Source organism: Cucumis melo, chromosome 5 (genome assembly GCF_025177605.1).
Source record: "Cucumis melo cultivar AY chromosome 5, USDA_Cmelo_AY_1.0, whole genome shotgun sequence".
Taxonomy (NCBI): Eukaryota; Viridiplantae; Streptophyta; class Magnoliopsida; order Cucurbitales; family Cucurbitaceae; genus Cucumis; species Cucumis melo.
In genome coordinates this window covers 24,737,114-24,749,394 of record NC_066861.1, presented here as the reverse complement: position 1 = coordinate 24,749,394, position 12,281 = coordinate 24,737,114, and the positions used below count along the sequence as shown (strand labels likewise).

General features: G+C 30.5%; 2 protein-coding genes across 2 annotated transcripts; both read right to left on the bottom strand.

Annotated features, from left to right (window-relative positions):
- Positions 1–5,861: 5,861 nt before the first annotated feature.
- Positions 5,862–9,047, bottom strand: LOC103493164 ((R)-mandelonitrile lyase 1-like). Its single transcript, XM_008453819.3, has 2 exons — positions 8,164–9,047; positions 5,862–6,124 (listed from the first exon to the last, which is right to left on the bottom strand). Exons 1-2 carry the CDS (start codon positions 8,802–8,804, stop codon positions 6,079–6,081), a joined length of 687 nt encoding a protein of 228 aa, XP_008452041.2. The 5' UTR covers positions 8,805–9,047; the 3' UTR covers positions 5,862–6,078.
- A 421-nt stretch (positions 9,048–9,468) lies between these two features.
- LOC127149588 ((R)-mandelonitrile lyase 1-like) lies at positions 9,469–10,110 on the bottom strand. Its single transcript, XM_051085361.1, has one exon. It carries the CDS (start codon positions 10,108–10,110, stop codon positions 9,469–9,471), a length of 642 nt encoding a protein of 213 aa, XP_050941318.1.
- Positions 10,111–12,281: the final 2,171 nt, after the last annotated feature.

Sequence of the window (12,281 nt, the reverse complement as noted above, 5' to 3'; positions counted from 1 at the left end):
GGAGTGTTCATAAGAGAATAATTAGATGTCATATGATTGAAATAGACAGAGTCAAGAAGCCATCTATTACCTGGTGAGACGGCAAGTGTAGAGGAAGATGATGAAATTAACTGATTTAGTAAACTTTGAAGATCATTTATCTGAAATTGAGGGGTGGTGGAATTATCTGAAGCAGCAGCAACAACAGAGGAGTTATTGGGTTTAGTAAAGTTCTTTGCTCTTATAGAATAGCTTCGAGGTCGAGGTGATTTTATGGGACAATTATCAAGAATATGACCTGGTTTATGGCAGTACCTGCATTCTATTTTAGAACAATCAATAAATTTATGACCAGTGAGCTTACAATTCTTACAAAATGTGCTTGATGCTCTAGGTGGTGAATAAGTGTTGGCAAGAACAACATCAGAATGTTTAGAGAGATTGATGTCAAGACGTTTTTCTTCAAATAATATTTCTTGGATAGCAACATCCAATGAGGGCAAGGGACTGCGGTGTAATAAGGCATCCCTAACAGATTTATATTCTAGACGGAGTCCCATAAGGACTTCAATAAGATGAAGATGATCTTTACTGATTTTAGCTTGATCAAGTTGAGTCCAGATAGGTTGAAGCACGGCTAGATACTCATTAACTGATTAACTAGCTTCTTGATTAAGATTAACAAGGCTATTGTGCAACTGATAGTAATGCACTAATCCGATAGACATAAATCATGTAGACAAAAAATCCCACAACTCTTTAGCATTTTCAAAAGCATCAAATTGTGTATGGATAACAGGAATTGATGTGTTACTAAGCCAGGTGATAATCTGATGATTTTTGTTGTCCCATTCTTCAAGGCGTTCGATAAATTTGCTATCATCTTCCTTGTCTTGTTTGGTCGGTTTTGTAATCTCGCCCGTGACAATACACCATAATTTTCGTCCAATTAAGAAACTTTTTATTTGATTTGCCCATGTAATATAATTAGAGCCATCAAGAATTGTGTTAATTGGACGAGCAATTTCACTTTTCTCCATCTACTCAAAAGAAGAAACCAAGTCAGCGATCAAAAATAAATAAATAAATAAAAGTAGGGTAGTTTCGGGTCGAGTTTCAAGCGTGAAGAAACTTGTTGGGTAAGGGTTTTTGGGTTTCACGGAGATGGAGCGGTTTTCGGGTTTCGAGTTTGATGGAAACGTAAAGAGACGGCTTCGGGTCTGATGGAAACGCTCAAGTTTCGGGTGTGATGAAAATTCTCGGGTTCCAGGTTTTTATAGACACGCGAAGAGACGGTTCGAGTCTGATGGAAACGTGAAGAGATCAGACGGTTGGAGACGAGTTTCATGGAGATCAAAGCTGAAGAGGCCGAAATCTGTAGCGCTGAAGTGGCCGGTATCACAGAGATGAAGATCGGGGCTGAATAGAGAGGTTACAAAGATCTGGTCTTCTGAGCAACGGCAAGACGGAACACAAAGAGATCGGAGAGTGCAGCGAAGAGACGGAATCGCAGACGGACGTCTAAGAGTGTAGCGGTGGCGAAATGAAACGTGAAGAGATCAAAGAGTAGCGAAGAGATAGAGTCGTGGACGTCGGCGATTTCTGGTGTCGGCGACGGCTGAACAGTAACTTAACCTAGTTGCTCTGATACCATGTAAACTTATTTTATTAAACATTATTCTTGTGTCTTTACATCAAGGAAAAATGGTGATAAATATAAGGTCCTATGAGATGAAAAAGGCAACAAATAATACAAGATAATATAAGATAATATCTTCAAGATAATATCTTATTAATTACAAAAGAATATATATACATTAATATAGTGGTTAAGCAAAGTTCTTACATCCACTCTTGAAAGAAGGCAGAAAGCTTTTGTTCAACATATTTTTTAAGAAAATGATCCAAAAACAAATCAACAGATGATTCTTTTTCTTTCTTGTTCTCAATCTATTTATTCTACGTTTCTTCCTTTAATTATGTTATTTGGTAATTTTGTTGAACCAAAATAACTTCGTTTTTCTAGAAAAATTAGTTAGTTCAAATCTAAATAAAATTACCAAGTGCAGAGAATTGAAGCTTGTGCAGAAGATTGGATCACAACATTTTTCATTTCCTATTTTCCAGTTCCCTTAATGTGCATTATAAAAGGTTTTCTAGATGGAGAAGCACTATATCAGTTAACTGTTTTATTTACTATGAACATTTTTGCTTGTTCGTTTCATTTCAATTTCACAATTTACTAGTTTACTTCACTTATATCTTTAGAAAAATTGTGTTTTTTTTTTTTTGTAAAATCTAATAACCACTGTCGTTCTTTTGTACTTGTCTACAAAATTGGGATTCACTTCCCCACTGACATTTAGATATCATTTGGTATGATGTTTTTTTTTAAAAAAAAGATATGATGGATCAGTCGAATGCACCCGTGCATCTCCACTAGACGAACACCCTCTTAGCAACATCATCACTTGTGCTTTTTTAATATAGAGTTTCAGTACAGGAAGCAAGGAGTAAGGGCTAGAGATAAGTCCTATAAGATTATACAAAAGCAGAAATAATTAAAGTAATGATGCTGGGATTATAATTTGAAAATAAATTTGATCTGCTGCTCCAGAAACCAACCAACGCAAGAATTTCATCCCAAAGCTGTGTAGCCCCTTTTCTAAGTGTTTGAAGATTCTGTTATTCCTTTCCAGCTATATTTTTCATAATATCACATCAATGGTATTGAAAGTGATAGATCCTTTTTGACTTTTTATATGAATACTACACATATATTTACATAGAGAAGGCACATATGTGAGATTTTTGTCGACTTCAGAAGAGCTCTAGTCTTGCTCGAAAGTATCTGAAAAAAAGAACAAGAGATAAAGAGAAGGTTTATGTCCTCACCATGTTTCTTACACATATAACAATAGTTTGGACTGAGGATCCAATTTGGAAGCCATTTTTTAAGATGCTCAACAGTATTGATGCAACCATGAATAAGGGTCCAAATAAAAAATTTGCATTTGTTTGGTATATCTGCCTTTCAAAGAGCTTTGTATGAATTTGGCTGGAAGTTTGTGGGATATCGAGAATCAACTTCAATTAAAACCTTTTAACAGAGGCTACGTCGAAAACACCATCTATATTAATCTTCCAAATAGGATGTGAGGCAATTTAGTAGTAATGTCAATACGCTCTTCATTGAAATTAGTATACATGTGTTTGTTTTGGTAGGCAATTTTGATTCTTTCATCTATCATTCACAATCTTTTCCTTTTAGCCTCCATTCAGAATCTCTGTGTTAACATTGAAGATCAAATTTCTTGTTTGTGCAAAAAGGCCTCTTTTGCTTTGGGTTTTGTCACAGTTCACCTGATGATGCTATTTGACTTCATAATCCTTGAATTAGTTCCAAAACGACATTATGATCACACTTTTACTTTCAAATTGCTCAAAACCTATAACACAATCAATTAAGAGCATAAAATCATAGGGTGAGCCTGAATAAAGCAGAAAATGGATAGCATATTTCACATCCTATCACATGATATTTTATATGAAATTCAACCGATAAACATACCTCAACAAGAGCGTCTGATAATATATTTTAATAAATATCAAAACAAATTCAAATCATCCAATATATCAAATAAAGTTCAAAAGCTCTCACAAACTATGAACTAGGGAATCAATCCTAACAACCCAAGCTAAAAAATTGTACGTTAGACTTGCACCCACATGCTTTTTGATAGATTGCAGAGGTAAGATAAAATCAAACCAAAAAGTGATGTTGTAGATGGATAAAGGGCAAAAAAAGAAAAAGAAATAAGTGCCCATATGCCAAAATGATCACTTGGATTAAAAGATATGACCTAAATACCGAAGCTTGGATTTGTATTTGCGTGACGACACGGCGATACTACAAGACAATGTCATGACAAAAAAAAAAAGTCGATTTTGCCCTCATTTTAGTGGCTATTTCATAATGTTTTTAGTGTTTTGCCTAAATACTTCATTAGGGCTCCGAATTACGGTGGTCCATTTTATCTTCATTTTCTTCACATAATGCTCGATTCTACCTCTTTGATGCTCAAAACCTATAAAATAATTCCAATAAACACATAAAATATAGGAACAATCTTGAATTAAGCAGAGCTATATAACACATTTTCGGTTCTAATCTGAAAAAATAGTGAGATAATCAATTAGGCCTCCAGTTAATACTAAAGCTAATAACAGTTGTAATAGCTAGAGGGACAGCAGAGGTGAATAACACATGAAACTTTGTTAACCAAGTTTGGCTAATATTGCCTACGTATGGGGAGCTGCGTACAGCCCTGATGAGTAATCTTTATTAATATTCACTTGAGTTAATACAGATCGATATAGCATATGGTACTCTGTTCAATAATATAACTTAATAACATGCGTCTTGACATCAGACTCCAGGCTCCCCCTCAGTTACTTATCTTCACGATGTCTAGCTTCAGGCTCCCCCTGAACACATGACTGAATATCTTTGGCGACGTCTTTAGATCCCTCTAAAGATCCTCGTGATCATACCAATTACTTGTTTTGTCTGTTACTCATCAATAATTGTTACTACGATCAACATGACGACCTCATTGACATAAGATCATCGTACCTTTTTAACTCCGTACCTTCTGCGGACGACCTTTGATGCAAAAGACTGTCTTCAACCTGTATTTTTTGCTTTTTCGCCGCAAAACCTCACCGTTACATAACGTCACATATATAATATATGTATAGATCTTCCTATCTTAACAAGATTCCTAGAATACTGGGAAATCTTTTTATCTCTTAAATATCTCATCTTTTAATTCATTAATGAAAGATAATTAGTCAAAGATATTCCATAAAATCTTTTAGACAAAAACTCCAACATAATCATCCACAAATCTAGCAAACTTATATTCACTAACAAGTCTATTAGTGATAGATGTCTATCTCCAACAGACGTTTATCAATAATCAAACTTTCTATTACTGATAGAAACATTAATTAGGTGATAAAACCATGAAACTAAAATCAAGTTCGTGTTGCAATTTTAGGCATTAATCAAAGTGAATATCCATTTCAGTTAACGAAATTTTGAGCACTTTTCACATTATCAATCAATTCATTGTCAAATTCTAAAACTTCATAACATATATGAGTCTATAAGTGATAGGTGTTTATCAATTATATACTTCTATCACTAATAACAAATCTATCAGTATAGAAATTTATTGTTAATGGTTATATATATAATTGATAAGCTTCTATCTCCAACAATTGAAACATCAGTGACAAGATAGGTTGAAGTCTAAACAAAAAATGGTGAATCATTCTAATATGTTTTTGACTGATATCCTTCTACTATTTATAAAGTCTATCACTAATATGTTTTTAAAATATCAGTGCGTCAGTTGTAGAATAATTAATGACTATTTTTAATTATAAAAGCTCTAAACAAAAATTGTGAATCTAAAATAAATATTTTTTCACTAATAGAAGTTTAGTTATAAAAATATACATCTTAACAGTGTGTAAACGATAGACCAGTAAATATTGTTGATATAGGTCTATTAGTGATAACACACTAATAAGCATCGGTGATATACTTCAATTTTTCGTGCATCAAATGAATTTTCATACCTTTAATAAAATTTTTGGACATTTTCTAGGGGTTGAAGGTAGATTTTGCTATAATTCTCAATAGTCTTAAGCTTTTCTATTTTCACAATATTTTAGTTTAATTTTTCCATTCATGCAAAACAATAATATCTTTAAATTATATGTTTTAGCTTAGCTTCTTTTGCGCAGGCAAAAGTATTAGCTGATAATTTGTTCAAGATTTGAAGTCAACTCCATTTTAAGAGTAAAAGAGAAGACAAAACAATAAGTTTATTCATGTTGTTGGACAACCTACAAAGTGAGAAGAAGAAGAAGAAGAAGAAAAAAAAATACGATTCTTAGAAACTAATTAAAAATATGAAAAGAATTATCATAATAAAACACAATTATAATTAATTATATTAAAGAAAAAACATGATACATGCAGCCGACGAACAACTGAGAAGAACATTGACCAAAAAATGGCCTCTTTTAGTTGAGATTCAATCTTTCTTGGAGTACCTTAAGGCCAACATATCTGCAAAATTATTTTGAAATTATTAGTTCATATAAATAAAAGATAATATTGAAATAAAATCACAAAATACATCATATTTCTCTAACATACTAGCCTATTTCTTTATATGAAAATATTATATGAGGTTATTTTTATGAAAGAAAACTTCGAGGTTACGATAATCGATTAGTTTTAAATATAGTCCTTAGATTAAAAATATTAATATATATAATAATATTTTGGAAAATTGTAAATATAGTAAAATCTTGTTAGATTATGTTACAAATATTAATAGTATATTTGGTTATTAATAATTCTAAAATTGATATCGATTCTGATCTTTTGATAATAGCTTTTAAATTTGCAAATTATTTCTAAATCCTTAAATAGCTTTTGAGGATTAAAAAAATCAATTTAGAAGTCAATAACACGAATTGGATTTTTGTGGGTTATTTCAATTGTAAGCTTTGAATTAGTCCTTTTGTAGGATTATGAATAAAAATATAGGTATAAGTTTTTTTAGGTCTCTAAGGAAATGTTAAATAATTATTTAGTTTTCTTTTATATTTCTAAAATTAAACTAATAATTAAACACTACTTTCATTTATTGGATTTTTTTTAACTCTTTTTAAGAAATCGTTTTAAAAATAAAAAAAGTTCTCAAATAAATAAAACGTAATTTTAAAAAAGAAAACTGTTGATAAATCAAGTGTTTGTAATAAAAATGAAAAAGCATTAATAATTCAAGTCAAATAAAACTTATAAAAATTATTGTAAAGGATAAAAGTGCTAAAAATATTAAAAAAATATATAACAAAATTTCATATTCTACCAATAGTAGATATTGATAAACATGAATAGATCTCCACCAATGTTTATCATTAATAGAATTTTAAATTTTTTAATATTTTTTAAAATATTGGTTCATGCATTGTGTTATATTTGATTTGAAAATGTCAACAAGCGCTTAGCTAACTGACATCCCGTAACCACAAAATTTGTTGTTTGAATTCATATAGGCTAAATTATAAAAATTGCTCTTGAATTTGTTGTTTGTATCAAAAATACCCTTAAATTTTCAAAAGTTTAAAATATGTCTTTAAACTTTCTTAAATTGTTCAAAAATATCATTACCGTTAGTTTTGGATGGAAACCGTTAAATTTTTGTTCCAAAAATACCACTAAATATTGAAAAGTTTCATAAATACCCTTGAGCTAAAAAAACAAAGAAGTAGAAAATACTCTCATTCATCCATATTCAACACTAATTTTCTCACAGTGGTAGATCAAGAACACAACCAATCTCAATAGAGTTATTGTTGTAATTAACATACAGGTAATTGTCAAATAAAAATTTATTTGACTATTAACACAAAGTGATAGTTTGGTAGATCTACAGTGTGAGATTTTTTTTTTTATTGTTTTAATATATACTAAGGGAAAAATTTTATTTTGGAATTTTATGTTTTAACCAAGGTTTAAAATATCAATACTGATAAATCAAAATCTTAATTTTACAAAAAATTTAATTTCGATTCATATTTTTAGAAAATTATAAAAACGAAAAAAAACAAATTTTGATTAGTAAATAAGTTTTTTATTATTGTCAAATAAGCAGTCATGTTATATTAGTGTCATTTTGATGATTATTAAATTTTTATATAATGTAATAGAAATATCGATTACCTCTTTCTCTATCAATATTGAACCAATCGATCAAATGTGAAAATATCAATAGAAATATTAAAATATTGATGAAAATTTAAAACTATAGTTTTAACTTAAAATTTTGACTTTTATTTTGGATGCTAAGAAATTATTAAATTAATGAAAGTAGGTATTTTGAAATCGTTTTAAGTTGAAGTGTATCGATAAAACTTTTTAGTAGTTTTAAATATCATTTACATAAGTTTTAAGGAAATTTTCAAAACATTTGAAAGGCTAGAAGTAATTTTTTTTTTTTATCAAAATACAAAGTTGAAGGAATTTTTTTATAATTTAATGATTCCCATCTCCTAAATGTTGTACTAGAAAAATTAAAATAAAAAAGAAAAACTCACCGGCCAAGCATCATGAGAGTGGCCATAGGATTAGTTCCCGGCGACTCAGAGAAAGTGGAGCCATCAACAATACGCAAATTCTTAATTCCAATGACTTTATAATTACCGTCAACCACTTTTCCCACCACACATCCTCCATGGTAATGCCAATAAGTACTCTCCGTTTTTTTACAATATTCTTCAACAGCGCTAACATTCCCCAAATTTTCCGGCAATGGAACCCCCAAAAACTCAAATCCTTTATTGCCCTCCAAATTTTGTGTCTTAATCTTTTCCATAGTTTTAGTTTTAAGCAAATCTCCAATTTTTCTTACACCTTTAACACATCGACCAAGATCATCAGGATGTGAATAATAATTGAATCGAACAATGGGACTCCTTTTCACATTAGTGGAGGAATTTAATCGAAGTGAGCCTTCAGAATGAACCTCCGAGAATTTTCCAACAAATATTGCGAAGGTTGGGGTGATGGAAGTGACTTGAGTAAGAAAACTGAAAATTGGAGGAACTAAAATTGGGAAAGGGCTGGCAATAGATTGTATATAGATATTGTCTTGTAAAATTCCAACAACTTTTACAGACGAAGGAAGGACTGGGAATGGAAGGATGATGTTGGTGCCAAAACGGGGATTGTCGGACATGGATTGGCCGACATATGGTTGGTGAAGAACGACAGGTAGTTTTAAGGATGAAAGATAAGATTTTGGACCAATCCCACTTAGAAGAAGAAGTTGAGGACTTCCAATGGCTCCTGCACTTAAAATGATTTCTCCTTTTCTGCGAATGAATGCTTTGTGTAGCTTTCCTTTTGAATCTGAATACAAAACCCCATTTGCTGATAAACCTACGAGTCAAAATTACTACATGAGCAAAATGTATGGAAATTGTCCGTTGGAATAAATGTTTTGTGACTATTGGCGTGGAGTTGTATTAATCAACTTTATTTGAAGAGAAGAGGTATGATCAACTCAAAATATTTATTTCTTCAAAATTAATGCATTTTACAATAACTTTTCACGAGCACTTTTCTTACGTAGGAAACATTTCTCCCTTCTTTTGTAAACTTTTTCAAGTTTAATTTTTTTTTTTTACAAAAGTATAGTTTATTTGAAAGAGCGTTGCTTCCAAAAAAAAAAAAAAAAAAAAAAAAAAATTGTTCAATTCTTGGAAACAATTACTCATGAACCTCTTAGTGAAACAATATAAAATCATTTGCTCAAATTTCTTCGTGAAAATTTCGTTAAAGTATAAATTAAAAGTCCAATAAATTAAAATAAATATAATTTAAATTGAATATTTGCAGCACTAACCAGAGAAGAGGATTCTTTGAACTGTGGCTTCAGTAGCAACTTTAATATTTGTGGGATTAGCCTTATTAAGAAGCTCCACAGCTCCATGTCTATTTCCTTTATTATCAAAAATTGAACCTCCAGTTTTAGTTCCCACAAGATGCCTTAAATCAAACCCATTATCAGGGATAACACCACCTTCCAATAAAGAACTTCTAAAAGCAGATTGCCAAGCATTCAAAATTGGTTGAGATACAACAGTTTCTTCAACCCATTCATAAGCCTTCTCAACCAATTCCATGTTCCAATCAACACCTGCACTTGCGAAAAACTCTTGATGTCCCCTTGAATAGAACCCAGCATTGACCATGCTTCCACCGCCAAGGACTCGTGCTCTTATGTTCTCTATGCCGTCCTCTGAGACGAAACGTTGAAAGGGATTTTTTCCATCATCTCCAGCAGCAAAAACGTTCAACAGACCTTGTTCATTCAACACAGAAGGATATTTGTTGGGGTCACTGCCTCTTTCTAAAAGGAGGACTGAGAATTTTGATGATAATGTCGTAGCTAATGGACACCCCGCAGTTCCACCTCCTATAATTATGTAGTCATATTCTTCTTTTGTTGGTAAATCAGTAGCATTATGTACAAACTTCATGTAGTGAACATCTGAAAATTAAATTTCATTCCAAAGTAAGTATCAATGAAGGAAAATTTTAAATAAAAAAAAAAAAGTGACACAAACAAACGTTGTAAAACTGTCATCCGAGTTGTGACGATGACCTATTCTGCAATAATTCGTACCTTGATTGGGGATAGCAAGTGAGGAGTGAAGTTGTAATTGAAAGATAGAGATCATAAGGCTGAGTATGAGAATGGTAACCCTAAAATGTTCCATGGCCTTTCAAAAGCTAAATGTTATTGGGATACAAAGCTTGTCCCCTCCAGTCTATGAAACTGTTGGGTATATACATTTATATACATACAAAGTATGACTCTTGCATGTAACGATATAAATGGTTGGTCAAATTTAACTATAATTTTTAGTTCTACCAGTCGTGTATTGTGTGCTACCACGTTATCAAATGTGAATGTATATTTTGTTTGAAAAATGATAAATTTTTCAAAAAAAAAAAAAGTATTAATTTTGAATTACTATGGTTTCTATCGTCAAAACAAAATTTTTAAGGGAATGAGATGTTTAATCTGCAATATCATGAAGAATTCTAGCAATCGTTGTAGAAAAATTAAATAAAACGTCTTGGGCGTATATAGAATAGATAATACAAAGAAGAAGAGAAACATTTTAGGAATCGAGTCTAAATGGTTTTCTAATTCTTTATTATTTTTAATTAACAAATCAATAGAAAAAACAATAAATTATAGACACATCAGAACATCTCAACCATTGTTTACTTTATCTTTTAACAGTTAAAAGTTTCAATTTTATGTTTTATAGATTTCAAAATTTTAAATTTGGCTAATATATGTCATTTGACTTTCAATTTTTGTATATATCAATAAAATTATTGCATCTTAATTTTTTTTAAAAAAATTGATTTTAACATATCTATAAGTTTTTTTTTTAATATGAACCGAAACTTTCATTTTTGTGTTTATTACATCAACTAATTTAAAAAGGAAATTTTACGTGAACATAAGAAATCTGAAAGTATCTACGTTTTATAGCAAAAAATGGAGCTTAGGTCATGCCAAATTTCTATTTTTATATTATTTCAAAATTACCCATCAACTGATTCAAATCTTTGCTCGATTACTCGGTTCTTAGTGTCTTGTTCATATATTTTTTTTGCAAGTTGATCATAGTTGATTTGTGTTTTAATCTTCATTGATCATTAAAGTTTTGATCACGACAGCAAATATCACCACAGTCGGTGTTTCCACATTCATCACCAGCGAAAAATATTTTCATAGTTAGTGTTTCCACATCCACCATCGACGATTATTTTCTTTCTACATATTATTTTCTTCTTTTTCTTTTAGTTTTTCTTTCTAATTGTTGTTTTTGTGCTACTTTTCTCTATGTTTTAGGTTTAATTAATTAATGCTCTGTTTTTTTCTTGTTCTTTTTCTTTTTTTTCTAATTGAAATTCAATAGCTCACTTGTAAGTGATAGACATTGAAATTAAAGTGTTTTTTTAGAATTAATTTGAATTTTGTGGATTTTTTTCTGTAAATTATTTAGGTTTTAGTGATATTCATTTTTATTCGTTTTTCTGAATTTGTACATATAATTAGTTCATCCTTTGTGTAATGTAATGTATAACTTGAAATTTTATTTTCTTTTGTTTTGTATGTGAAGATGTAGGCAATGAAAATCTATCTATTAGTTATGTATTGGGTAAAAATGTAGTGAATTAAGAGTAGTTTACGATACAACTCTATCACTCATTTAAAAGTAAAATTAGTTTGCAATAGGACATTATCACTTTCTATCGGTAGAAAGTGATACTGTTAATGAATCCCAACTAAGGAGACTACTTAAAAGGTATATGGGCTACTCCTTCAATTGTCAATTGGTTTTAAGATAAAAGGAACTTCAATCTTCGATTCAATCTTCGAGGGTGTCGACTTTCAGGAATTAGGAGTCTTCTATTTTTTGGCAACCATATGGATTTGGGTGATATTTAGCATTTGGCTAAATTAAGCTTACTTTTATGCGTAATTGAACTGCTATAATAAGAATCTGTCAATTTATGTCTTCAATTTCAAATTGCGACACATGTTAACTTTTAATTAGTCTCGAATTCAATTATTTATATTTTTTCGTTATTAATTTGATAAATGATATGATAATTTGTTATTGGT

Coding starts and splice junctions, on each gene's coding strand:
- LOC103493164 (XM_008453819.3), bottom strand. CDS start 8,804: ATGTCCGACAATCCCCGTTTTGGCACCAACATCATCCTTCCATTCCCA. Junction 6,125..8,163: donor ACTCTCATGATGCTTGGCCG/GTGAGTTTTTCT, acceptor ATAATTTTGCAG/ATATGTTGGCCTTAAGGTAC.
- LOC127149588 (XM_051085361.1), bottom strand. CDS start 10,110: ATGAAGTTTGTACATAATGCTACTGATTTACCAACAAAAGAAGAATAT.